The sequence below is a fragment of the Pipistrellus hanaki genome (genome assembly GCF_964339955.1).
Source record: "Pipistrellus hanaki genome assembly, chromosome: 19".
NCBI lineage: Eukaryota > Metazoa > Chordata > Mammalia > Chiroptera > Vespertilionidae > Pipistrellus > Pipistrellus hanaki.
In genome coordinates, this window is record NC_140521.1 from 23,594,443 (window position 1) to 23,620,756 (window position 26,314).

General features: G+C 53.9%; 1 protein-coding gene across 1 annotated transcript; it reads left to right on the plus strand.

Moving 5' to 3' along the window:
* Window positions 1-23,131: 23,131 nt before the first annotated feature.
* On the plus strand, window positions 23,132-26,041 carry BSX (brain specific homeobox; the record flags this gene model as incomplete). The annotated part of the gene is made up of 3 exons (XM_084868479.1): window positions 23,132-23,393; window positions 25,082-25,278; window positions 25,835-26,041. 3 exons carry the CDS (start codon window positions 23,132-23,134, stop codon window positions 26,039-26,041), a joined length of 666 nt encoding a protein of 221 aa, XP_084724605.1.
* Window positions 26,042-26,314: the final 273 nt, after the last annotated feature.

The following is a 26,314-nucleotide window of genomic DNA, read 5'->3' on the forward strand; positions in this document are numbered from 1 at the left end:
CCCCCCCTCCCCCCAAACCCATTCCTGGGGCTGCCAACACCGCCAGAGGCGTGACCTTGTGACCCCGTTTCCTCAGTTGCAAATGGACTGATAACATTGTGTTCCCGTGAACAAGCACAGGAGCGTAACAGTTTCCACCTCTCTATCCCTCTCCCGTCCTCCCTAAAAATATTAAAAATATATTAAAAAAAGAATAGAAAGTGCTTTTCAAACTGCCAGCGGCCGCATGATTAGTAGCCAGCGTGGACCAGCCCCGGCCGAGGGCAGAGCCTGGAGGCAGGCGCCTGGCGCGGTCACCCTTGCTCTCAGTTCCCGGGACCTTGTCTGTGCCGGAGGCACGGGGTGTTGTCCTCACGGTGGTGAGTGACAGACCGGAGCAAAGCGGCTGCCGTTCCCGGTGCACACAGTAACACACCCGTGGAAATGGGGTGTGGGCGGCCGTGCCATCAATTCTGACAGTAACTGAGCGTTCACTGTGTGTCAGGTGCCGTTTTCACATCTGTTCGCCTATTTGAGGCTCACAGTGTCCCCTGAAGAGGGAGTCCATTGTCAGCATCGGTCCCTTTTAAAGATGAGGAAATAGAGTCTCAGGTTAGGGGACTTACGCAGAGCTGTACTGCCAGTCAGCAGGAGAGCAGGTCCTGAACCACGGCAGTCTGGCTCCTCAGCCTAACTCTTCAGTTTCAATAGCTGATTGGTTTTTAGAGAGAGAGGAAGGGAGAAGAGAGAAACTTGGCTGTGAGAGCATAGCATCGATCAACTACTCCCTGCACACCCGCTACCAGGGACCAAGCCCACGAGCAGAATAGAACCAGAAACCCTACGGTGCCCGGGAGACGCCCAACCCACTGAGCCACACCAGCCAGGGCTTCGGCCTACACTCATAACTCACGGTTAGAGACGGTAAGTAACTTGCTCACTCAGTTTATAGCCGGGGTCAAGTGTGGAAGGCAACCAGTCTCATCTCTCTCTCTCTCTCTCTTCCTGTCTCTCTCACCTCTCTCTCTCTCTCTCTCTCTCTCCCTCTCTCTCTCTCTCTCTCCCCCCCTCTCTCTCTCCCTCCCTGTCTCTCTCACCTCTCTCTCTCTCACCTCTCTCTTTCTCTCTCTCTCTCTCTCTCTCTCTCTCTCTCTCTCTCTCTCTCTCCCTCACCTCTCTCCCTCTCTCTTTCACCTCTCTCTCTCTCTCTCTCTCTCTCTCTCCCTCTCTCTCTCTCTCTCACTTCTCTCTCTCTCCCTCTCTCTCTTCCCCCCCCCTCTCTCGCACCTTCTCTCTCTCTTTTTTTCTCTCTCTCTCTCCCTCCCTCCCTCCTTTCTACTCGCTCTAAAAACCAATGGAAAAGTTAATCTCTGGTGAGGATTAAAAAAAGAAAGTTTCTTTAACAGGAAGCCTGTCTGGCATTTGCCTCCAGGCAGCCCTGTCTGGCGAGGGAGGGTCTGCAGGGAGGGTCTGCTTGGAGCGGAAGGAAGCCCAGAAACTTAAGGCTGAGCGTGTTCACTTTAAACTCCTGCGTAGCATTGGATATTTTATTAAGTGTTTGCTGGTTGGCCCAGGTCCTTTTGAAACAAGGCGCTGTGTGAATAATACATAGTGACGTGCCTTTCTTCAACAGTGCCCACAGCCGTTACAACAGTGCCCACAGCCGTTACAATGGGGTGCAGACCCCGGGGTTAGGTGACTTGCCCAAGTTCAGTGCAGGCCAAACTCAAACCCCGGCCTTATCGATGCCCACCCAGCAGCCTCTCGCTCCCTGGGCACAGAGCCCGTGCCACCGCCAGCCGCCACGTGTGGCGCTGCGCGACGCCACAGAGATGAGAGCGCCTGGACCATACATGCCTCACGCAGCGGAGAAGCAGACCGGTAAGGGAGACGGTGACAGAGCAGACATCGCGAAGCATCCCCTGAGGATGTAGGGACCGCGTCCCAGAGGCCCGGGGCGGTCGGCTCTGTGTGCGGGAGACGCTTGTGCACAGAGATGGCCGTGCTGAGCAGAGGAAGCTGGAGCAGAGGCTGCCGCCTGCGCAGCTCACAGCCCAGGCCGCACTGACTGACCCTCCTGCACGGACCCCTTCCTGCCACAGGGCGCTTCTTCTCCGTCCTCCTCGGCTTCACTTGATTGGGGCTGGGGCATTGGTGCCCTGCCCCTTCTCCCAGCGTTCTCATCACGGTTATTTGCTGAGCTGCCTAATTACCTAAACACTCCGGGCCAGTAAACTGAGTGGGGGCGTTGGGGCTGGTGTAGCCGTCACCTTCCTTTCCCCCTCCCCCCACGCTCTCCCCCCACGCCCAGTGCCATCCCTTCTCAACTCAAAAGGCCCAGCCGTTTCCATCCGGAGTGCAGAGCTCCATTTCCCTCGAATATTAATAATTATGACATTAGAAGGGTGATCTGTTGCAATTCAGCCTTTCTATTTGCAGGCTGGTGGCTGCATATCAATGGCATGATTAGGCAAATGAAAGCAGATTGGCGCTGTTATGAAATATTTACATGGCCAGCATGCATATGCTCCAATCTCATTGTTCCCATTATTAAGCCATTTTATAATCTCATAACATTGAGACTCACACTTTGCATTTCTAATTAACTTGAGGAGTGACTTCGCTGGGAGTTAATTGCAGCGTGTGCATTCTTCTACACACAAACTCACGAGGCACCAACTCGCTGGCACTCTCGCCGCTTGCCCCCGCGACGGCATCCAGGCTGAGTGTGCGGTGAGCTGTCCTCTCTGCGGGAGGAAGTGGCTGGGGAGTGTGGTTCGCATTAAAATTTGGTGCAAACTACGCGCAGGAGCAGGCCGAGGGCGAGAGCCCCTTTTCCCTGTGCAGGGAAGGAAAGGCCTTCGGAGGAGCAGCTGGATGAGGCGGTGGCTCAGTCACTCCTGTAAGACAGCAGCCATAGCAGAGGCCGGGGCTCCGAGCTGCTGTCACAGCCTTTGCTTAGAATGGCCTCGGAGGCAGAGCGAGGGCAGCCCGCACTTTGTGGTTGGCCAGCAGCATGTGGAAGTCTGATCAGGAGCCCATCCCCGTAGTGGCCATCCAGCTGCTCTAGTGAGCTTGTCTCTGGCTGACCTCGGAGCTTTGTGACCACCCACAGCGGGTGTCCGCGACGATCTCGGTGAAACACGCGGTGTGAGCGCTGGGGGTGGGTGAGGAATCTCGGCGCTTCTCCCCGGCAGGCGGAGTGAGCGGTGAGCAGGCCCGGGAGCTGCTGCTCAGACACGGCCGAGCGGAGCGCTGTGCCGCGGTGTTTGGGAAGTTTGTGCGGATCTGGCTGCTGGGCTCTCGTCAGCGGGCAGAGGCCGCAGTACTGCGATGGCTGCGCGTGCTGCCCGATGGGTACAGGTTTCCCGGGTGTTCACTTCGTGAACGCCTGATCCCTGGGTTGTACACCTGAAACAGATCTGCTCTGGTACATCAGCTGTAACTGTGGATTGAACGTTTAGTATGTATGTGTATGTATGTATGTATTTACCTACCGTGTTTCCCCGAAAATAAGACATCCTCCGAAAATAAGACCTAGTGCGTGGAAAGATAAGACATCCCCTGAAAATAAGACCTAGCGCAACTTTGGGAGAAAAAATGAATATAAGGCACTGTCTTATTTTCGGGGAAACAGGGTATTTGCTTCCAGCTTCCAGGAAACTGTACTGAACTTGCTCCGCGGCCTGCACACCCTGCAGGAGCCGGGCGAGGCCCTGTGCCCAATGCCCGGGAAGAGCCCAGCTGGCAGCCCCAGGAGGACTGCGCCGGGGAAGCCCCAGAGCTCGGTGCGCTGCATGCGATGCGGAGGAAGGTGCTCCCGCCAGTCCCCCTCGCGGCCTGTGTGCCCAGCGGCTCCGCAGCTTCAGGAGTGACGCTCCGTGTCCTTCTCCCCGGGACGCTGGGAGCTCCTGCAGCTCGGACTTCCTGAGCCTGGACTGTCACCTCTGGCCGAGCCTGTGGGAGGGGGGCACCACCCACCAGGGCCTCTCCAGGGGCGGCCGAGAGAGGGAGCACTGAGGAGAGAGGGCGGGAGACGGAGGAGGGGAGCGGGAAGCCCAGTGGCCTGACCTCTCCGTGCCCTGCCAGGCCCGCCCGTGGCCGGGGTGGGGAGGAGTGAGGGGAGGCCTCCCCCTGAGCCAATGTGGTGGGTGCCAGGGCCCCTCCACCCTCCAGCCGGAGCACGCAGCTCTGCCCCCGGGGGCCCACGGCGGACGGCAGGAGAGCCCAGGGGGCAAGGCAGGGCCTCAGAGTGGGCACCCCGTACCCGGCTCAGCCTGGCTCCGGGCAGCCGCAGGAGGGCCTCTGAGTGAGGGGGGGTAGGAGGGTGAGGGGTGGCTTGCGAGGTGCTTGCTGGAGGAGTGGTCCTCAGCCCGGGATGATGTCCCGCTCACCCCAGGCTGTGAGGGGGGCGGGCTGGGGTGCTACTCACTCTAGTGAGCAGAGCCAGAGATGCTGCTAAACAGCCCACAGCGCACAGCCAGCCCCCCGGACAGCAAAGCACGGCCCACCCCACCGTCCCGCGGGAGGACAGAGCGTCCCTTCCCCGAGCTCCCAGGACGGCTGTGCCAGCTTCCATGTCTCACGGCCAGTGCTCTCCTCCCTGACCCATAGCCCACAGCCAGTGCTCCCCTCCCCAACCCACATCCCACATCCAGTGCTCCCCTCCCCGACCCTCAGCCCACGGCCAGTGCTCCCATCCCAACCCACGTCCAACGGCCAGTGCTCCCCTCCCTGACCCACAGCCCACACCCAGTGCTCTCCTCCCCGACCCACAGCCCACGGCCAGTGCTCCCCTCCCCAACCCACATCCCACAGCCAGTGCTCCCCTCCCCGACCCACATCCCACAGCCAGTGCTCCCCTCCCCGACCCACATCCCACAGCCAGTGCTCCCCTCCCCGACCCACATCCCACAGCCAGTGCTCCCCTCCCCGACCCACATCCCACAGCCAGTGCTCCCCTCCCCGACCCACATCCCACGGCCAGTGCTCTCCTCTCCGACCCACATCCCACGGCCAATGCTCTCCTCTCCGACCCACATCCCACGGCCAGTGCTCTCCTCCCTGACCCACATCCCACGGCCAGTGCTCCCCTCACTGTCACGCCCACCTGACGCGCTGTGGCGGGGAGAACACAGGTCCTCTCTCAGTGGCTGGAGATTACACATCTACCAGGGAGAACATACACCTGGGAATGGTGTAGATTCTCAGTGATTTATCCGGGGATTTTGCTAATTCCTAACTTTGAAAAGAAATTATTACCATCTACTATCACATCATATAATAACAGAATAAAAAGATTTAATACCAAAGACATGTTAAAGAACATCCTTTACATAAAACACGTTTAGCTTTACTAGTAAGACTCACTCCGCTCAGCCTCCGCAGCCTGGTGTGGTCCAGGCCCCTCACCCCGACGCACCGGCCCAACCCAGAGGCAAGTGCTGCTCTTGGCATCTTTGCCCAGACGGCGAGGAGTTCTCCAGGCGCCGCCCGGACAGCTCCCGAGCCCCGCCTTCTGGAGCTGGGGAATCGCAAGTGGTCCGAGCCCCTCCCTTGGGGTGGGGTGGCAGGACCCCCACGGGACAGAGGAGACAGTGGGCTCCAGTGACGTATGGCTAACGTGTGGTCCCAGGTCCGGCCAGACCGCCCTGCCTCTGAGACCTCGGGTGTGAGATGCGGCTGCCTCTCTGGCTAAAGGACTGGGAGCAAATTAATGGATCATCCAGTCCGGGATTCCCCAACTTAAACACAACAGATCAATCAACCTCCTGAAAAGTAATTATATACTTTAATCTTTTTCTCTGGAAAATGTTTTTTAAAAACCTCTGACACCGTTAATACCATTCCATAGGAGAAAGGCCATGTCAAGACTAGGAAAGAAGGAAATAGTTCATTCCTTCACTAGCCATTCATCAGGTGGCCGCTGGGTGCCGGGGCCGCTGGGTGCTGGTGGCCTCTAGGTGCTGGTGGCCTCTGGGTGCCGGTGGCCGCTGGGTGCCGGTGGAAGACAGAACAAGAAAACCAGCCATGCGGTGGGAACATACACTCCAATAGCACATCTCTACAAAGAGCTCCTTTCAGCAAGAGAAACTGACCTCGACGAAAGGTGCCTGGAGTGGCCTTCGTGGTCTCTTCATCTCCGTTAACAACCTTGTCACGTGTCGTCCCCGGCCCCCAGGCCAGCATTGGGAAACTGAGTCTAACACATTGGTCCACTCCAAGGAGAGAGCCCGGAGTTCCCTCCCATGGAGGAACCCAGATCCAATAGAGCTGCAGTCTGAGCCCTCCTGGGCCTGGGTCCGTGGCTCAGGTGGTGGGTGGGGCCGGCACTGCACCACAGGTGGGCGGGGCTGGCACTGCACCACAGGTGGGCGGGGCTGGCACTGCACCACAGGTGGGCGGGACCTGGCACTGCACCACAGGTGGGCGGGGCCAGTGCCATGCACCACAGGTGGGTGGGGCCGGCACTACACCACAGGTAGCAGAAGCCGGAGTTCTGTGCAGGCAATTTTGGGCATGTGGCTCAGCCAGTGAGGGGACATATCCCGCCTCACTCTTTGCTGCGTTTTCCACACCCTTTGGTAACCCCAGCGTCTGAGCAGCCTCCTCAGCTCTCAGAGCTCACTAGCAGCCTGGGAGGCAGGTCCATTTCACACTTAGGGGGACTCAGGCCCTGGGAGAGGTCACCTGGCAAAGCAGAAATGGTGCCAGGACCCACCTTCGATCTGATTCCCCTCCGTGGCTCTGTGTGTGGACAGGCGAGAGCCGGCCCGTGGGACGGAGCAGGCCAGGGGCCCGTCCTCCCGGCCGCTGTCCCGCCGCCTGGCTTGTTCCTGTCCCTGCCGTCCTGGTGGTGCCTCTTCACCATCACCCTCCCCACGGCGCGAAGCAGTGGCAGCGTCAGGGAGACAGGTCTGTGTGGCTAATATGCTACTCGCTGAGCTGTCCAGCAGGCTCAGAAATGGCGACAAAAGGACTCAAACACTGAAAAGTGACCCTGGAGCACAAGGAAGAGAGAGGAGAAGCAGACGGGAGGTCTGAGGCGGGAGGCTGCTCGCTCAGCTCCCCAAGGCCACGGAGTCCCGGATGTGTGGTGAGGAGGCCTGGGCCTGGCCACAGCCTGACAGCCGGACAGCCTGACAGCCGGACAGCCTGACAGCTGGACAAGAAGTGCCGGTGTCCTCCACGCTGCCTGAGAGAGGCGTCCGGCTGTGGGGTCTTCATGTGACAGCAGGCCTCCCTGGGCCTCGGGCAGGCCCTCTGCACGCCCCCGTGGCCGCCTTTGGGCGCTTCTCTCCCTGGGCCAAACGCCACTCCCGCGCAGGCTCTGCCCAGCCACCCCCCAGAAGCCTTCCTCGCTGGCCGGAGGGCGCGCCCTCACCGGCCTCACCTTGTTCCTCTCCCTTCACTGTCGTCATCACCTGAGATGCCCTCCCCGCCCTGGTGCTGGGCCTGGGTTAGTGCCCCACCGAGATCTTTCTGTTCCGCACAGAGAAGTGTCCGTTGCTTTTTGAAGGAGTTGCCTCACCTTTTGTTTAATTCCTCAGGCAAAGGTGCAAAATGAATTTGTGGCCCTAAACCCGTAACAGCAAGGCACAGAGGAAGAAGCCGCTCCTGGCTGGGGTGGCCCCGTGGCTGAGCGTCGGCCTCTGAACCAGGAGGTCACCGTTCAGTTTCCAGTCAGGGCGCATGCCTGGGGTGCAGAGCCGATCCCCAGAGGGAGGTGTGCAGGAGGCAGCTGATCGATGATTCTCATCGTTCACGTTTCAATCTCTCCCTCTCCCTTCTCTGAAACCAACACAAATACATATTTTTTATTTTTATTTTTATTTATTTATTTTTAATTTTTTTTATAAACATATTTTTATTGATTTTTTACAGAGAGGAAGGGAGAGAGATAGAGAGCTAGAAACGTTGATGAGAGAGAAACATCGACCAGCTGCCTCTTGCACACCCCCCACCGGGGATGTGCCCGCAACCAAGGTACATGCCCCTGACCGGATTTGAACCTGGGACCTTTCAGTCCGCAGACCGACGCTCTACCACTGAGCCAAACCGGTTTTGGCACCAACACAAATATATTTTTAAAAAAGATGAAGAGCCCTAGAAAGCATGGCTGGGATGAAAGCAAGACTCTTGGAATTAATGCTGGCCATGCAGAACCTTCAACATGTACAATCAAGAGGTAGGTTTTTTGTTTTTTTTAATTGTAGAATTTTAAAATTACTTTTATATTGAGATCTGACACATTAATAGTACATTGGTTTCAGGTTACAACATGATGATTTCGCATAGGAATGTACTGTAAAATGACCACAAAAGCCTGGATAACATGCATCACCTCACATAGTTACAAATTGTTTTTTTTAGAACTTTTAAGATCTACTCTCTTAGCAACTTTCAAGTGTACAATGAAGAAGTATTAACTATAGTGCTTTTACTGAAGAGGTAATTTTTCTACATGGCATTTATTGTGCTATCTATACTAATAAAAGGGTAATATGCTAATTAGACCGGGAGCCCTTCCAGATGTCCTTTTGGACAAAGCCATGGTGGCAGGGCCGAGGCAGAGGCGGTTAGGTGCGATCAGGCCAGGAGGAGAGGGCAGTAAGGGGCAAGCAGGACTGCAGGAGAGGGCAGTTGGGTGGGGGGACCAGGCTGGCAGGGAGGGCAGTAGGGGGTGATTGGACTGGCAGGGGAGCAGCTAGGTGTTGATCAGGCTGGCAGGCAGAAATGGTTAGGGGCAATCAGGCAGGCAGGTGAATGGTTGGGAGCCAGCAGTCCCGGATTGTGAGAGCGATGTCTTACTGCCAGTTTAGGCCTGATCCCACATCCCCCGAGGGGTCCCAGATTGGAGAGGGTGCAGGCCCGGCTGAGGGACACCCCCCCACCCCCCCATGCACAAATTTCATGCACCGGGTCACTAGTTTAATATATTTGCCCATCTATGTGGCTAGCTTAGTTTCTGCTACCAATAAATGTTGGGTTGATGAGTTAATCAGTGCATGCATACAGTACATATTTCTATCCAGCATTTTTCAGACCGCATTTGGAATTTTATGTTCAGTTCAAGGCAGGCAACTCCTTAAGCTCAGAGCTCAGTGTGAGAGGGCTAAGACAGGTTCTGGGACCGTTAGTCTTGGAAGAGGGTGCTCAGAGAAATGGCAGAGGGTTTTTTATGCCTGGCCGGCGTCGCTTGGTGGTTGAGCATCCACCTATGAACCAGGAGGACACAGTTCGATTCCCGGTCAGGGCACATGCCCAGGTTGCGGGCTCGGTCACCAGTGTGGGGCCCTAAGGAGCTCAGAGGCTCAAGGCCCTGCAAGGGGAAGGAACTGCAGGTGACCGAGTTGATCTGCAGGGCCCTGCCACGCCCGTAAGCAGCCGCAGGGGTCTGTCGTGGAAGCAAATGGAGTTTTCTGGCTGATCACTTCGTTTGGAATCGGTGTGTGTCATTTCCACCGTCTGCGCTCGTGGCCGCCGGCTTCCTCTCCCGGGGTGGCGTGGCACCAGGTGGCTGGCTCCTCTCGGCGGGCCAGAGCCTCCAGGTGGACGAGGGCGGTTGGAGCGGAGCTGGCCGGCTTTGTCAGCTCAGGGCAGCGGGCGCAGGAAATGTCTGGAAATGGGCGGCGTGGGCCCCTCCCCGCCCTCCACGGAGCCGGCTGCCCAGGCCCCACAGCAGACAAAAAGCGGCCGCGCTTTCTCCTCGCGCACCAAGTCTGTGCAGCAGCAAAGTGCAGGCCCTGACAGGAATTTCAATTATTTAATCAGAAAGAAAATGAAAGAGGTCTTAAGTGTTGTGATGCGAAGACAGCCTTTTCATAGACCAATCTAGTGTGCGCTCACCGTGAATATGAAGCAAAATGGGAAGGAAATTAAGGCAGCTTCGGCTTAAATCATGTGATTGCAAACAGTAAATTAGTTTCTCGATGTTTTCATTTAAGTGTTTAAGTGGAAGGTTTTATTCCTAATGTAGTGCGGTGACACAGAAGAGCGCCCGCAGCCAGTCCCAGCCCCGCCCGCCCGCCGAGCGAGGCCCCGGGAGGATGGAGAGGGAGGATGCAGAGGGAGGGCGGGCGCAGCCTCTGCACGCCGAGCTCCTTTTGTTTCAAATTGCTTCCCAAGTCCGCTTTCACAGCCAGCTCATTAATCGAGCAGATGAGCAACGTCTGTTGAAAATGTACTAAGCGAAATGCTTTTAATTTGGAAGGGAAATCAGGAACTGCATTAGTCAGAGCATATAAATGGCAGCACCACCCGTTCGGCTGCTGTTTTGTTTGCCGAGGGCCCGCTGCACTTGTTCTGAGGGACGAGGGCGAGGTGAATGGGCGCCATGAGCTGGAGAGAAGCCTGCGCTCCGGCTCTCAGGGGCCTCCGGGTGGCTTTGCGGGGCCAGGCCTGGGGCCGCTGTCCCCGGGATCGCTCAGAAAGCACTAATTGGGTTGGACTGCGGTGACCCCTGAGCTGGTGCAACAAGTGGAGGGAGGCCCTTCCTTCGTAAATGAGCATCTCTCTGTGTTTGCCATTAGCTTTGATCGTTTGGCTGGGAGCTCACAGGCGGGGTGGAAGGTCAGGCTGTGGTTCATGCTATACAACAACAGTGAGAGAACTTTTACCGCTAAGTCAGCCCATGAGGCTGGGACCCCTGAGGGTTTGAGTGACAGGCCCCCCTGCAGCCGCAGGGGGAGTCGGTGAAAGTGTGCCTTAACTGGCCGCTGGCAGCCCTGCCAGGGTTACCGATGCTGCCTCTGCCAGGGTTACCGATGCTGGCCCTGCCAGGGCACGCTCAGTTTGATTCCCTCGAGGCCCCTCCTCCAGGAAGTATTCCTTGCCAAGAGACCTTTTTTCTCAATTAAACTCCTAGAAAGCTTCTGACCTATGTTTCTGTGCCGGTTTCTCGACCCTGGGTACTGAGCAGACACTAACTTTTATTATTGTTCAACTTTCTTTTTATGGTTGAATGGCATTTTCACTCTTTTTTCAAAATTAAAAAAAAAATGATTTCAGAGAGGGAGAGGGAGAGAGAAACATCAGTGATGAGAGAGAATTGTTGATTGGCTGCCTCCTGCATGCCCCCTACTGGGAATCAAGCCTGCAACCTGGGCATGTGCCCTTGACCAGAATCGAACCTGGGACCCTTCAGTCTGCAGGACGACGCTCTATCCACTGGGCAACACCGGCTAGGGCTGCAGTCTGGCTTCAGATTGCTTTTCCGTCCTTTGCATTTTCTGTAACTTGCAGTGGGTGAACCTGATTGGATGCTGGCTGAACACTGGCGGGGGCTTCCTAGGTGCTGGTGTGCCCTGCAGCTCGCACCACGCCAGGGCACCCTGATGTCTGGCTGTCCTCTCAGGGACGCTCACGTTGGTCACCGGGCCAGTGGTGGCCTCCTGCTCACTTTATATAAAGCGGCACTTCCTTGTTTGGGAGCAGCAAGTAATGTACAGGTGACACTTTGTCATTCTGCGTCCCCAGCTCCTCTCCTTCCACAGCCGTGGCCCTGCGAGGGCCGGCCCGGCCCCGGACAGTTACTGCTCTGGGCGGCTCCTCGCAGTGCTCCTGTGGTAACACTGAGTGCTCGCCGAAGGGGTGAGTGAACAATGCACGCATGAGGTTCAGAGTGAACAGAATGAGGTTCAGAGTGAACAGAATGAGGTTCAGAGTGAACAGAATGAGGTTCAGAGTGAACAGAATGAGGTTCAGAGTGAACAGATGACAATTTTAACCGAGCGAGAAACTGTAAACCTGCCTGTGGGGGCGGTGAAGGGCTGCCACGCTGTGCGGGGGCGGAAATGCTGGGCTGCCTGCGGAGTGCTCAGGGCCTCGCCTCAGCTTTGCAACTACTTTGCCACGTGACAAATCGCTTACCTTTTCTGGAACTTTTTTGTATAACAAGGAATACAAGAAACAAACAAAAACAAACCTGTAAGGTTCTACCAGCCTAAGTATTCTAGAATTCTAAATAAATACAAAGAACTATATAGGCCAGGGACGGTAGATGGAGCTGACAGGTCTTGCACTCACTTGAGTCTGGGTTTCCTTGTGCATTCTAGGCTCGTGGTGTTTAACAAGCTTACAGGTTGTCACAGTAACCACCCTCCCCACAGCTTGTTATCTAATAACCAGCCATCTCAGCCATTACCAGCTGGGGTCTTCGCCCCATTTCATATTTGTGCCATTTTATAAACAATAGGAAACTCTTGCTTCTTTGCCAGCAAAGTCTGCCGCTGGATCACCTGAGTGGTTCTGTCACTGATGCGTTCACTTTCTTATCCACTTATTCAGTCAGTGAGTCCATCTGTGAGCTCTTACCATGTGCCAGACATTGAGCTAGGTGCTTGGGGTATGCGGTTTGATCTACTGAGGAAGAGAAGTTCTTAGAGGCAGTTGCCCTGGCCAGCGTGCCAAATGGTTAGAGCATCGGCCTGCATACTAGAGGGCCTTGGATTCAATTCCGGGTCAAGAGCACATACCTGGGTTGTAGATTCGTCTCTCTTCTACCCGCACCCCCCACCCCCTGACCCCCCCAATTGGGACAGAAGTGGAAGGCAACCGATTGATGTGTCTCTCTCACATGGATGTTCTTCTCTGTTTTTCCCCCTCTCTTCCACTCTCTCTAAAAAAATCAATGGAAAACTTTCCTCACTTTTTGGATAAGGATTAAAAAAGAAAGGAAATGAGAAGAGGCAGTTGCCGTGCAGAGAGAAACATTATGATGTCAGAAGTAGATGGTGGCATAGAGACAGGGCCCCTGACACACCGGGGCCTTTGGGGGCCTCCAGGAGGAAGCGGTTTCTTTCCACGGAGGATTGTATAGACAAGCAGAGAAGAGTGAGTATGGCTAGATAATAAGTGTTCCTGGCAGAGAGGGTAGCATGTACTGGGACTCGGGGATGAGAGAGAATATGGCATGTTAAAGAGCTTAGAGCAATGAATTTTTATTTTTATTTATTTATTTATTTTAAAATATTTTTTTAATTGATTTTTTACAGATAGGAAGAGAGAGGGATAGAGAGTTAGAAACATCGATGAGAGAGAATCATCGATCAGCTGCCTCTTGCACATTCCCTACTGGGGATGTGCCCGCAACTCAGGTACATGCCCTTGACCGGAATCAAACCCGGGACCTTTCAGTCCGCAGGCAGACGCTCTACCACTGAGCCAAACCGGGTTTCGGCTAGAGCAATGAGTTTTTAAAACGTTTTTTGTTGCGGTAAAATACGCATAAATACTATCAGAGGATGTTAAGCCCGGACCAACGTAACCAGATCTGCATTTGAATCACCACCCTGGTCCAAAGAAAGGACTGGGTGACAGAGGGAACAGAGACAGTTAGCAGTTAAGACCGTGCCATTGTCACGGGCGGGAACGTCTTAAAGCGGTTTGTACCTTCTGAGCTGCTGTCGTGCACAGAATAACAGAGATATTTGTTGGTTTTTTGTTGGCTGAATGGACTTACTTCTGAAAACACCAAAAACGTTCTTTCTGGACTTTCCAGGTCCTTTCCTGTCCTCACGCATAGAGACGTGAGCTGAAATTTCCTAGACTCCACCTCTGCTCACACACCCTTCACTGGCCCCTCTGCTCACTCCCTGTCCTCGGAAGTAAAAAGAAAGCCTCTGACTCTCTTTCAAAGTACTTACCAGCAAGACCACAGCTACATTTCAAAACATGGCTCCAAATCCACGCCCGGGATGCAAGCTCAGGGGCTGAAAACAGTGTGTTCTTCCTCTCACCCCCCTGAGTACGTGTGCCGCTCCCTGAGCAGAACAGTTCCATCGCCTCCATTTCACCCTACAAACTCCACCGCCCTCAACGGCCCCGCTCTAATACTGCGTCTTGCACGGAGCCTTCACCCATTCCTTATAATTGATGGATGATTTCAATAAAATTTTATAAAAATTAAAGCAAATCGTTCTTCACAGAGAGTACATAAATTTCCATTCTTTGCATCAATGTATGAGAGTTATTCTTTCCCCAAAACATTTGCTAACAGAGTGGATTTTAAATCAATCAGATTAAAAAATTTAATTCAGTACTTAATGATGCTGAGTGTAATTAAACTTTTATTAGTCTTACTTTTAGTATTAGTAGCACTTTAAAAATGTTTAATGGCCATTTATATTTTCGTTCCTTTTAAATGTATTTTTATTGATTTCAGAGAGGAAGGGAGAGGGAGAGAGAGATCAAAATATCAATGATGAGAGAATTATTGATCAGCTGCCTCCTGAACTACTGGGTGGGGACTGAGCCCACAAACTGGGCATGTGCCCTTGAACCAGTATCTGTAGGCTGATACTCTATCCACTGAGCCAAACCAGCTAGGGTCATATTTTCTTTTTTGTGCGAACTGTTTTGTGTTTTTGTTGTTGTTTTGGTTTATACTTTGCCCATTTTTAAACTGTGCTCTTGATCTTTTTCCTTACTGATTTGTAGTAATTTTTAAAAATGTTTTTATTTATTTTTTATAGAGAGAAAGGGTAGAGAGAGAGAAACATTGATATATAAACATTGATAGGCTGCCTCCTGCACACCCCCTACTGGCGATCAAACCTGCAACCCAGGTATGTGCCCTGTTGGGCAATCCAACGGGGATGATGTTCAACCAATTGAGCCACACTGGCTAGGGCTGCAGTAACATTTTATGTACAACGGATTATTCCTGTGCCTGGGATATGAGTTGCATATATTTTCTCCCAGTTTATTGTTCATCTTTTTTTCTTTGCTATTAATAGCTTTGCCATAAAGAATTTTTTAAGTTAATATAGTTAATTTTATTAATATTTTCTTCTATGGCATCTAGGTTTATATGTTATACAAAAATGGCTTTTCCTATTTTAAATTTTTTAAGAAAATCTCTCCAATATTTTTCTTCTGCTTCCTTTTAAAATTAGCTACCATCTTGATCATTGTAAGACAAATTCAACATTATACTCTAATAGTGACAACATTTATACCTTCCATTATTACATATATTTTTGGTCCACTAACTCCACTGTGTTAAAAATGAGAGTTAGGCCGAGACCGGTTTGGCTCAATGGTAGAGCGTCGGCTTGGGGACTGAAGGGACCCGGGTTCGATTCCGGTCAGGGGCATGTACCTCGGTTGCGGGCATATCCCCAGTGGGGGGTGTGCAGGAGGCAGCTGATCGATGACTCTCTCTCATCGATGTTTCTAGCTTTCTATCTCTCTCCCTTCCTCTCTGTACAAAATCAATAAAATATATATTTAAAAAAAAATGAGAGTTAGAAGAATAAAAATCAATTTGACCTCATGAACAGTATTTTCAAACAAAATATAAATGATCTAGCATTTAAACAAAAACATACCAAAAATTTAGTTCTGCACATGAGGTCCTTTTTGGGAATGTTTACCAGCTTATCTTTGTACCTAAAAATAGAGTTTGAAAAGGTCTTACAATCTCTTATATCAGAAATTTACAGTATATAGTGGTAGCAAGGTATACCCCTTTACTTTCTTTTTTTTTTTTTTTTAAGTACTTTGATTGATTTCAGAGAGAAAGGGAGAGGGGGAGATAGAAACATTAATGGCGAGAGTTGCCCCTTTACTTTCAAAACTATGCATACTAGTTTGGTATTACTGTTAAAAGTACATTGTATCATTAAGTGCTAATTTTTAACTCTGATAATAGAATTTGCTTTAGCATGGAAGAAAAGAATATTTAAAAAGCATTTGTGTTAGCTTATTGTTTGTTTTTTCCTGGTAAATGTATTTGGCTACTCTTCTGAGACTATAGGAAAATGATAGAATTCTAATAGGAAACTGATTTAAAGGTCATTCAGACTCTACTATATACCTCATAGAGGATTAATGCTGCTATACGGCCTTGGCCAACTTGGCTCAGTGGCTAGAGCATTGGCCTGCCTACTGAGAGATCCTGGTTCCATTCTGGTCAAGGGCACATGCCCGGGTTTCGGGTTCGATCTCCAGTAGGGGGCGTGCAGGAGGCAGCTGGTCAATGATTCTCATCACTGAAGTTTCTATTTCTCTCTCCCTCTCTCTTTCCCTCTGAAATCAATGAAAATAAAACAAAAATAATAAAAAATAGAAAGAAATGATGCTATATGATCTCTCATATTTCAAACCTTTAATTACTTAAACTTAATGAAGCATGTTTTGAATTGAGATGCCAAAGGCAGTATAGAAAATTTCAATAGGGGGGGGGAGGGAAAGAGAGAAAGTTTTTGATCTTAAAGATTGGCCCAGTCCTGAATGAGCAAACTGGACGGGCTTAGTCCTCCTTATCTGAGGAATGCCGTGACTTAAGTGCCCTCTCCTTGAATGTGTTCTCATGTGAGCTCACATCCCATTCCTCAGTGTAAAAGAAGATGCATTTGCAGGAAGCATTCATGACTCCATTCCTTCTCTATACATGTCATCCACTTTGGTAGTGCTTAAGTAAAGTACTCAGATAGAAGGTAAGTTGAAACAGACAACAAGCAATATAATACAAAAATGTTACGAGTAAAGTGTGTTACTCAGCTGCTTCTAAAATACATTTCTCCCTTTATTTTGAAGGCCACAGTGTAGGCAACTTGGCTAATGGAACCAGTCTTTTCCTTTGATCATCAATAGGGTTATCTCTTCGGGAAACCAAGTCCCAGCTCAGAGGACAGTTTCAGACGAGACTGACATGAAAGAGAGTAGTGTTGCTTAATTATTTCATCCCTGAGAAACATCTTTCTTCTCTTTAAATTAATTAGTAATTCCTCAGCTGAAACCATAAGCAGTTCTATCATGTCTTGCAGATTGGGGTGGGAGAGGAGTTATTTGATCTTTTCTTTTTGCTCAGAGCAGTGAACAGAATCTGATTTTATGTGTCAGCGACAGCCGGTCCTGGGTGACAGACTTTTAGTCCAATGAGAATAAAAGATTAATGTAATGTGAGTGAATTTATTGAATCTCCTGAGGTTGGGAAGATGCGTGGTGAGTAGCCTGAATATAGTAGATGTTCAATAAATGCTTGTAATTATCTAATATAATGGACGGAGGAATGGCAAGCATTGACAATGTCTGGACTAGCTTCAGAACTGCTTTCCATTTTCCCTGTGTATGTCGATCTGCATGGAGAGGGATAGAAGGGATTGTGACAGTTAACTGGCCATGGGCTGTCCAACAGGTAACCAAGAGCCACAGGTGGCTATTGAGCACTTGAAATCTGGCTGGTCTGAACTGAGATGTGCAGAAAATGTGAAATACACACTGGAGTTTGGAGATTTATTATTAAAAAGAAATGCAAAAGAATCTCATTAGTAATATTTATATTGATTACATGTTGAATAATAACATTTTTTTTGATATATTAGGATTAAATAAAATCCTATCTAATAAAAGGGTAATATGCAAACTAACCGTCATTCTGTCACAAAGAGGCAGCACCTATAGCCACAAGATGGCAGCACCCAATCCTCTCAGCCCTGCTGGAGTCCCCCAGTCCCAGGGGGGCAGCCACTGAGAGCGGGCAGTGTGAGCAGCCTGGTGGAATACTTGCTTCGTTGTCACGGTGACAAGGCAAGCATTTCACCCTGGCTGCAGAGGGCCTCTGGGCAGCGGGCGGGCATGGAGCTGCCAAGTGGAGAGGAGGCACCGGCTGTGGATGGGCCTCTGGGCCACAAAGAGCCTCTGGGAAGCGGGTGCGGAGCGGCCAGGCCCCACAGAGAGCTACTGGCGCACAGATTTGTGCACAGGGCCACTAGTATATCAATATTCCACCTGTTTCCTGTTTCTTCTTACATTTATTTATTTATTTATTTATTTATTTATTTATTTATTTATTTTTTATTTATTTGTTTGTGAGGGTGGGAGGGAGGGGGAAAGACAGAAAAAAGCCAATGGGTTGCCTCCCTAATGCAGCCCTAGGGGATCGAGCCTATAAACAAGGCACATGCTCTTGACCAGAATCAAACCTGAGACCCTTAGGTCCCCAGCCTATGCTTTAGGCACTGAGCCAAGCCAGCTAGGGCTATTTCTTCTTACTTTTTAAATGTGACTAGTAGAAAATGTAAAATTACCTATGTGGCTCATATTTTTATTGAACGGTGCTGCTCTAGACTTTACAGACAATCCAGGCAATGAAACACTTCTGCTTTTAAGGGGCAAATTGAGGTCCAAAAAGCCAGGAAGTGTCCTTATGGTGTTGGGGCTACTGAGCAGTTACAAGCTATCTAAAAATGTGACATTTACCTCTTACCTGAATGGCCCTAGGGCCTGAGGGAGGTGGGCAGAGGAAGGCCTGTGGGCTCTGGAATGCCTCTTCTCCAAACCTTGGACAAACAGGATTGCATCTCAAGCAGGGTCTGGCCTCCTGGCGGCCTCTGCCACCCACTCAGAAGTAGGAGGCCCGACATGAGTCCCGTGAGAAGGCGAGGCTGGGCTCTGTGCATCCTGGAGCTTCCCCTGCTTCTGCTCAGAAGCCCCAGCACCATAAGGACACTTCCCGGCTCCTTGGACCTCAAGATTTCCCTGAGCGCTCTGAGAGGAATGTGAGGCTCAACCCCAAAGGACCTTCTCCAGGGACAGGACTTGCCTGGACACCTGCCCACCTGAGTGCTGTGGCAAGCCCGGCTGTGGTTACTGGAGCACCTGGGCGGAGGGGGTCTCCCTCATCCAGTAGGGTGTAGACTTAGGAATTCCTGTCTGCCTCCACTTCCCATGGATCCCCTATTCTCACCTCAGTCCCCTCCAGAGGCCTGCTTTGGTGCTGGTGGCTGTTTACCTTCTCAGCCATGAGATTCATTCATTCATTCATTCATTCATTCATTCATTCACTAGGAGCCTGGTGCACAAAATCTGTGCTGGGTAGGGTTCCTAGGCTTGGCTGGCAATCAGGGCCTATCTGTGGGGTGACCAATGAGATGATCAAACCTCCCCCAGCCCCCCGCACCCGTCTTGGCTGGCCTGGGGCCTGTGGGCTGTGGGAAGCTCCTGCATTGAGCATCTGTCCCCTGGTAGTCAGTGTGCATCATAGCAATCATTCATTTCAATGTTCAGTAGATTTGCATATTTTTTTATTATATAGAATTTATTTGTTTATTTATTAAGTATATTTTTATTGATTTCAGAGAGGAAGGAAGAGTGAAAGAGAAATAGAAACATCAATGATGAGAGAGAATCATTGATTGGCTGCCTCCTGCAGGCCCCACACTGGGGATTGAGCCCACAGCCCAGGAATTAAACTGTGACCTGGTTCATAGGTCCATGTTCAACCAGTGAGCCTATGGAGCTTTTTTAAAAATTAAATTTATTGGGGTGACATTGGTCAACATGAATGTAGAGGTTTCAGGGGTGGGTTTCTGTTGCAAATCCTGTGTATTGCACTGTGTGCCCACCACCCAAAGTCACATGTCCTGTCACATATTAGGACCCCCTTCTCCCCTATCTCCTCCCTCTGGCAGCCCCCACACTCAGCCAGGAAAGGGAAAGGGGAAGTAGAACTCCCCTGCAGTCCTCAGGCCCTGCCCCTTCCCAGAGCTGTCTAGTTCTCATTCTCAGGTTCCTGCTGAGCGGGCGGTGCTGGGCTTCGGAATCCAGTCCCGGAAAAAGCAGGACCCAGAGAGGGAGAGTGAGGAGCAGCCGCCCCCTCCCCTGCGGTGGGCAGCGCAGGGCGGGAAATAGCCTCAGCTTGGGGGAGACCGGGGAGCTGAGTCCCCGGTGGGTGAAATAGGGGAAAGAAAAGGACCCAGAGGCGGTCTATCCCCTCCCCTCCCTTCTCCTCCCTCCTCCGATACGGTGAACACTCTGAAATGCTTTAGTCCCCGGATCAGCAAACTGCGGCTCAAGAGCCTCATGTGGCTCTTTAGTCCATTGAATGTGGCTCTTCCACAAAATACCACGGCCTGGGCGAGTCTATTTTGAAGAAGTGGTGTTGGAAGAAGTTGAAGTTTAAAAAATTTGGCTCTCAAGAAATTTCAGTCCTTGTACTGATGATATTTGGCTCTGTTGACTAATGAGTCTGCCAGCCACTGCTCAAGGCTAAATTCTGAGAAAACTGAGAAAACGTCTGCAGTGCCTTGGGTCAAAGGTAACTGTCTCACAAAGACGTGTTTACTGGCCCTGCTCCCAAACAGACACTTAACAGTCTTCCTTTGCACCATCCGAGCAGAAGTTCATCCCCACCCCAATGAGGCTCAGTTCCCATCTCCAAGGCTGAATGCAAAGCCGTGCTCTTCCTCTGCGCTGGCACAGAGAAGAGGGCGAGCAGGTAGGTCCTCAATAACCCTCAGCCTTCAGGGTCTTAGGAGACAGGAGTCTGAGCCTCCTCAGCTTCTCTCTAGTGCTGAAGGGGATGACTGGACGGGACCATGGCTAAGGACTACAGCGCAACTGCTGGAGCCTGCATTTTCCCTCTCGGTGGCCTGCTCTCCATCGTCGGCTCTTACCATGATGAACTTAAAACAAAAATCACATTTCAGACTTCAGGACAAAGCACTCTGACTTTATTTAAATGCCTCCATGCTAAGATCTCATTTTAAAGTTATTTCCCACTTCTTTCTCCTTCCTCTGGCTCTTCTCGTCTGTTTACCATTTTTACCAGGTCATCCATATGGAACACAGAGCTTCCTGCGGCACTGTAGTTTGGGGCCTAATTGATTCTGGTAATTAATTTGTTTTACCTGCTAGATCAGATGAAAATTCTACCCAGGCGCCCAAGGATTAGCACTTGGCTTCCTAACACCTCCTCTAATTATCTAATAGCATGGGTTGTGAGGACTCGGTGTCTATTAAGACACTTTTGCTATTAGCAGTGGTGATTGGAATTGTGATGACAACTAGATTTCAACAAATTAGAGCTTAAAAAATGGGGAGATGGAAGAGAAGTGGCTTCTTTTAATTTCCTTGAGTTTAACACCAATAATTAGAGCAATTTTTGGAGATGGAAGCCAAAGTTAGCCCGGCTGTGCTGTAGATGATCAACTTCATTTTAGCAAATTGACTCAAGGGAAATAAATGTGACAGATTAGAAAAAGACAAACAGGAAAACAAATATCGGGAGGGAGGGAAATGAAAAGAAAGGCTGGAAAGGGAATGGGAGACAAAAAACCCTAGAATAATTATACTAGTACTAGTGGCCTGCTGCACAAAATTCATGCACATTAAAAGGGAATTAATTAGAGGAAATATTTTAATATTGCTATTTGCCTTTTTCTATAATAGAAGTGTCAGAGATGAAAGAAAATTAGTAAAATGTATATGAAAATCTCTCTCCTGTCAGAGTCTGGGGCATTCTGTGGGACTCAGAGTCATGTTCCCACTCACCCACATGCTCCTAGAAATCGAGCAATACCCAGACCCTGACCCGGCTGGCCCAACCCCCTCAAGCCCCACCAGGCAGGGGGTGCAGCCTCAGGTCCCCCAATACACACCAAGCAGAGTTGTTGCCTGAGGTCCCCCAGCCTGGCACCGGGGCAAGAGGTGTGCCTTGAGGTCCCCCGTCAAGCCCTGCTGCATGGGGGCATGGCCTGAACTCTCCCAGCCCGGTGCTGGGGTGGGGGCATGGCCCGAGGTGCCCCAGCCCAGGCTGAGATGGGGGCACTCCTTGAGGTCCCCCATCAAACCACGCCGGGCGGGGCATGGCCTAAGGTTCTCTGGCCCAGCCTGGCACCACACAGCCGCAGGTCCCTGCTGATCACTCGATACAGGAACCCTGCCTCCACTGTGAGTGCAGCCATCTTGTATTATAGGAACCTTTCCTCCGCTGTACGTGCCACCATCTTGTGATGGCATTACAGTGTGAGGGTCAATTTGCATATCACCTCTTTATTATATAGGATGTGTGTATGTGGGAGGGAGGGGAAGTTGAAAAGGGTAAGTCTAGCAGAAATAGCAAGCCCTGCAAGTGGAGGGAGGAGAAGATAATGAAAATTTGATAGGAGGTGGAGACTGGCGATAAGAGTAGCTATGGACAGCTAAGGCCGGTTTGGCTCAGTGGATAGAGCATCGGTCTGCTGACTGAAAGGTCCCAGGTTTGATTCCGGTCAAGGGCATGTACCTTGGTTGCGGGCACATCCCCAGTAGGGGGTGTGCAAGAGGCAGCTGATTGATGATTCTCTCTCATTGATGTTTCTAACTCTCTTTCTCTCTCTCTTTCTCTCTGTAAAAAATCAATAAAATATATTTAAAAAAAGAATCCCTCCCTTCTCCACATTGATCAAAATGTCAAGATTAAAAAAAAAAAAGAGTAGCCATGGACAGATTTACACAGACCATATTACTTGACTGATGCAGATATAACTTACCTCACACCACTCTCTGTAACTGAGGCAAAGAATATTATGATCATCATTTTATTTATCTACCTCAATAATCTAGTCATCCCTCAGCCATCCATTTAAGTTGGGTCTATCAGATGTGGACTGTCTTCTCACTTCTCCTTTGCTTTCATTTTTCTAAATATTTATTTTTTAAAAATACATTTTTATTGATTTCAGAGAAGAAGGGAGAGGGAGAGAGAGAAACATCAATGATGAGAGAGAATTGGCTGCCTCCTGCATGCCCCCTACTAGGGATCACAACCTGGGCATGTGCCCTGACCAGGAATCAAACCATGAGCTCATCTGCTTAGTCACACCATGCAGAGCCATTTTTCTACATTTTTACAACTCAGACCCGAATGCCAAAATAAGTGCCTTATCTCTATTGCTTTGGGCCTTTTAAGTGCTTTTAAGAGGAGTTGTCCGAGGACAGAGACTTTGTCTTTTTAGCTTTCTTTAAAAACAGCTGGGAGCAAACAGCTCCTGCAGTTGGAGGGCCAGAAATTAAGGTGGGAAATTTAATAGGAGCAAGAACCTGGTCCCCTTGGCCCTCCCGGGTCTGGAAGGCCGGATTCAGCACCGCGGACAGCTCCCCGCCACGCCCCGCGCCAGCGCCGCCCCTCCGCTGCTGCCAGCCTCGCCATTGGCTCTCCTGGCTCCCTCTCCAAGCTGCCAATTCTCCTCCTCTCAGACCCAACCTACCCAGGAGCTAGTCCTCTCGCCTCCAGCGCAGGGGTAGCCCGGGACTGGGACGGAGAGAGCCTGGAGATCCGAGCCTCGAGGGGTGGCTGTCGGCTCCGGCCAGGCGTGCTGAGCCGCTGCCTGCTGCCTGCACCTCCTCCTGGGCCTTCTCTCTGTGTTGGGGGGCTCGGATCAAGATGAACCTCAACTTCACCTCCCCGCTGCACCCGGCATCCTCTCAGAGGCCCACGTCCTTCTTCATCGAGGACATCCTGCTGCACAAGCCCAAGCCGCTCAGGGAGGTGCCCGCCGACCCTTTTGCCAGCTCCCTGGCCTCCCGGGTGCCTCTGCTAGACTATGGTTACCCTCTCATGCCCACCCCCACCCTCCTGGCCCCTCACCCGCATCACCCTCTGCACAAGGGAGACCACCACCACCCTTACTTCCTCACCACTTCGGGTAAGTGACAGGGGGTCCCGCGTGTGGGGAGCAAGAGGGCGGGCCTCCTGGCGCAGACCCTAGCCGGGGGAGCCCAGAGAAGGCCCGAGCGGGCAGCCTGGCCCTCGCCTCCCTCCCGGAGAGAGAGGCAGCGGCGAGGGCCGAGGCTGGGGCCAGCAGAGCTCCGGGAGGCCTGCCCACCGCGGTGACTCCTCTCACCGTGCTCTTCAGGATGATGGGGGAACAGCGGGCGAGGGGGGCGGGAAGGGGTGCTGCTCTTGGTGGCAGGCGGTGCCAGGGTCTTCCTGGCCACCGGGTCCAGCTCTCAGTCCCGCCCCGTGCCTGCCTGCTCCGAGGGAGACCAGGCCCGTCACCCTAGCACAGACCTCAACTTTGTCATCGGACGCTCGAAGGCCCCTCGGTGCTGGGCGCTCACCACGCAGGCCGCCGCGGAGGGAAGGAGGGTGGGATTCTGAGGACCGAGGTCTGGGCGCCCGAATAAGGGAGAAAGGGAAGGAAAAAAGAGGGAGCGAGGCTGCCGGGGTCGGGTTCATCTTGATCCGGCTGCTCGTTAACTCTCTTACTCCCCACGGCTGCCTTTCGGGGTCTTAGCTCAGCTCCCTCCGCGCTGTGGCCGGGGAGCCGGGCTTCGAAGCATCCTGGGCCGGGAGCCGCAGGCCCAGCGCTCCGGCCGGTGCCCACGTTGTGCGGCCTCTCTCCGGGAGGAAGGCCGCACCCGCTGCCGCAGACAGTCCTTCCTGAGCCCGGGGCCCCAGACAGGCCTTCCTGCGCCCGGGGACCGGGGCCGGGGAGACCAGGCCGCTGTGAAGCGCAACCACAGCTCAACGTGTGTGCGAAGCGGGACCCGGCGCGGGCCCAGGTCAGAAGGAGGAAAGCCCGCATCCAAGCCCCAGCGGCGTCCGCGCCCCCGCCCCCCACCGCCAGCACCAGTGCCCCCCCATAGGCGGCCCGTGTCCCCCATAGGCAGCCGGTGTCCCCCCGCCGGCACCCGTGCCCCCCATAGGCGGCCCGTGCCCCCCATAGGCGGCCAGTGTCCCCCATAGGCGGCCAGTGCCGGGCGGCTGCCTCTCCGTTTGTCCCCGAGCCCGGGCCCCCGGCGCCTGGGCCGGCCCCGCTGGGAGCCTCTCCGCCCAGGAGCCTGGGCCCGGGAAAGCGCCAGCCTTCGCTGGGGTCCGGGAAAGAGTGAGAAAGCAGCGAGCACGTTAGAAAGAGGGGCCCCGGCGCCCGGAGTCTGACCACGGAACGCGCGAGGCCGGGCTGCTCTCCGCGGGCCGGGCCTCGGCCGCAGCGGGGGGCCCGCGGCTCCGGGGCGGCGCGGTGAGTCTGGGGCGACACGGCGGCCGCGACCCGCCGGCCTGGAACCCCCGCGGAGGCCAGGGGGACCGGGATGCGGAGGGAAACGGCTCCGCGCCGCCTGATGTTTGCCAGAAAACTTGATGTTTGCCAGAAAACTCGGGTGCGGCGGCAGAGGACTGGAGCGCGGGCTAGGAGAGCCCAGTAGCAAGTCCTCGGCTGCCCACACGCCCGTTTCCGTCCCGCCGCCGCTGTTGGGGTTTCTAGCTGGCCCCCCACTAACAGTCTCCGAGGGCACCCCCCTGCCCCGCGGCCGCAGGGGGCTGGGGCCGCAGGGTGCTGGGGGCGGGCGGGGTGTGTGTGGGGTGCTCTCTCTGACTCCCCTCTCCCCGTAGGGGTGCCAGTGCCCGCGCTGTTCCCGCACCCGCCGCCCGCCGAGCTGCCCGGGAAGCACTGCCGCCGCCGCAAAGCCCGCACCGTCTTCTCCGACTCGCAGCTGTCCGGCCTGGAGAAGAGGTTCGAGATCCAGCGCTACCTGTCCACGCCCGAGCGGGTGGAGCTGGCCACGGCGCTCAGCCTGTCCGAGACGCAGGTGGGCGGGGGGGGGGGGGGGGCTGCCCCATCCCCTCCGCTCCCCTCCATTCCCCTCCGCTTCCTTCTCCTCCCCTCTCCTCCCCTCCGCTCCCCTCCCCTCCTCTCCGCTCCCCTCTGCTTCCCTCCGCTCCGCTCCGCTCCCCTCCGCTCCGCTCCCCTCCCCTCCGCTTCCCTCCGCTCCCCTCCGCTTCCCTCCGCTCCCCTCCCCTCCCCTCCGCTTCCCTCCTCCCCTCCGCACCCTCCTCAGCACCCTCCGCACGCGCTCACCCCGCACCTGCACCCACGTGCGGGGCCGCCGCTGGCCCGTCCGCGGCGCTTCCTCCGGCGGCAACCGCGTTGGGTCCTCCCGCCGTCCGGGAGCCGCTGGCCGGGCCGGCCTCCCGCTCAGGGCGGGCAGAGAGGGCCCCGCGCTGGGCGACGCCGCCCCCGCGCCCAGCGCCCCGCGCCCGGGTTCGTTCTTCGGGGCCGCGTCCCCCGGGGCTACCCGACCCGCACGCCCAGAGCTCCGGCCGCCGCGGGAGGGAGTGACGGCTCTGTGTTCTCCCGGAAACCAGGTGAAGACGTGGTTCCAGAACCGGCGGATGAAGCACAAAAAGCAGCTGAGGAAGAGCCAGGATGAGCCCAAAGCGCCCGGCGGGCCCGAAAGCCCCGCGGGCAGCCCCCGCGGCCCCGACGCCGCGCCCGCCGGCCCCTTGGTGCCCGCGGAGCCGGAGGACGAGCTGGACATCGGGGACGAGGGCGCGGCGCCGCGGGCGCTCTGAGCGGCGGAGGCGCGGGCGGCCGGGCCGGCGCGCTCCCTCCGCCCGAAGGCTCGGCGGCCCGGCGGCGGCTCCGAAGGCAAACATTCGCCCCTGTGGCCCCGCCACCACGACCTCCTCCCGCTCTGCCCCGCGGTGCGTCCTCCGGCGGCTCCTCCGCGCCGTCCGCGCGCTCACCGGCCAGCTGGGCTCTCCCGGCGGGCGGTTCTCCCCCGGACGCGGCCCCGGCCCCTCCAGCCCCCGCCCCAGCCCCGCGCCCTCCTCCTCCCGGCCCCG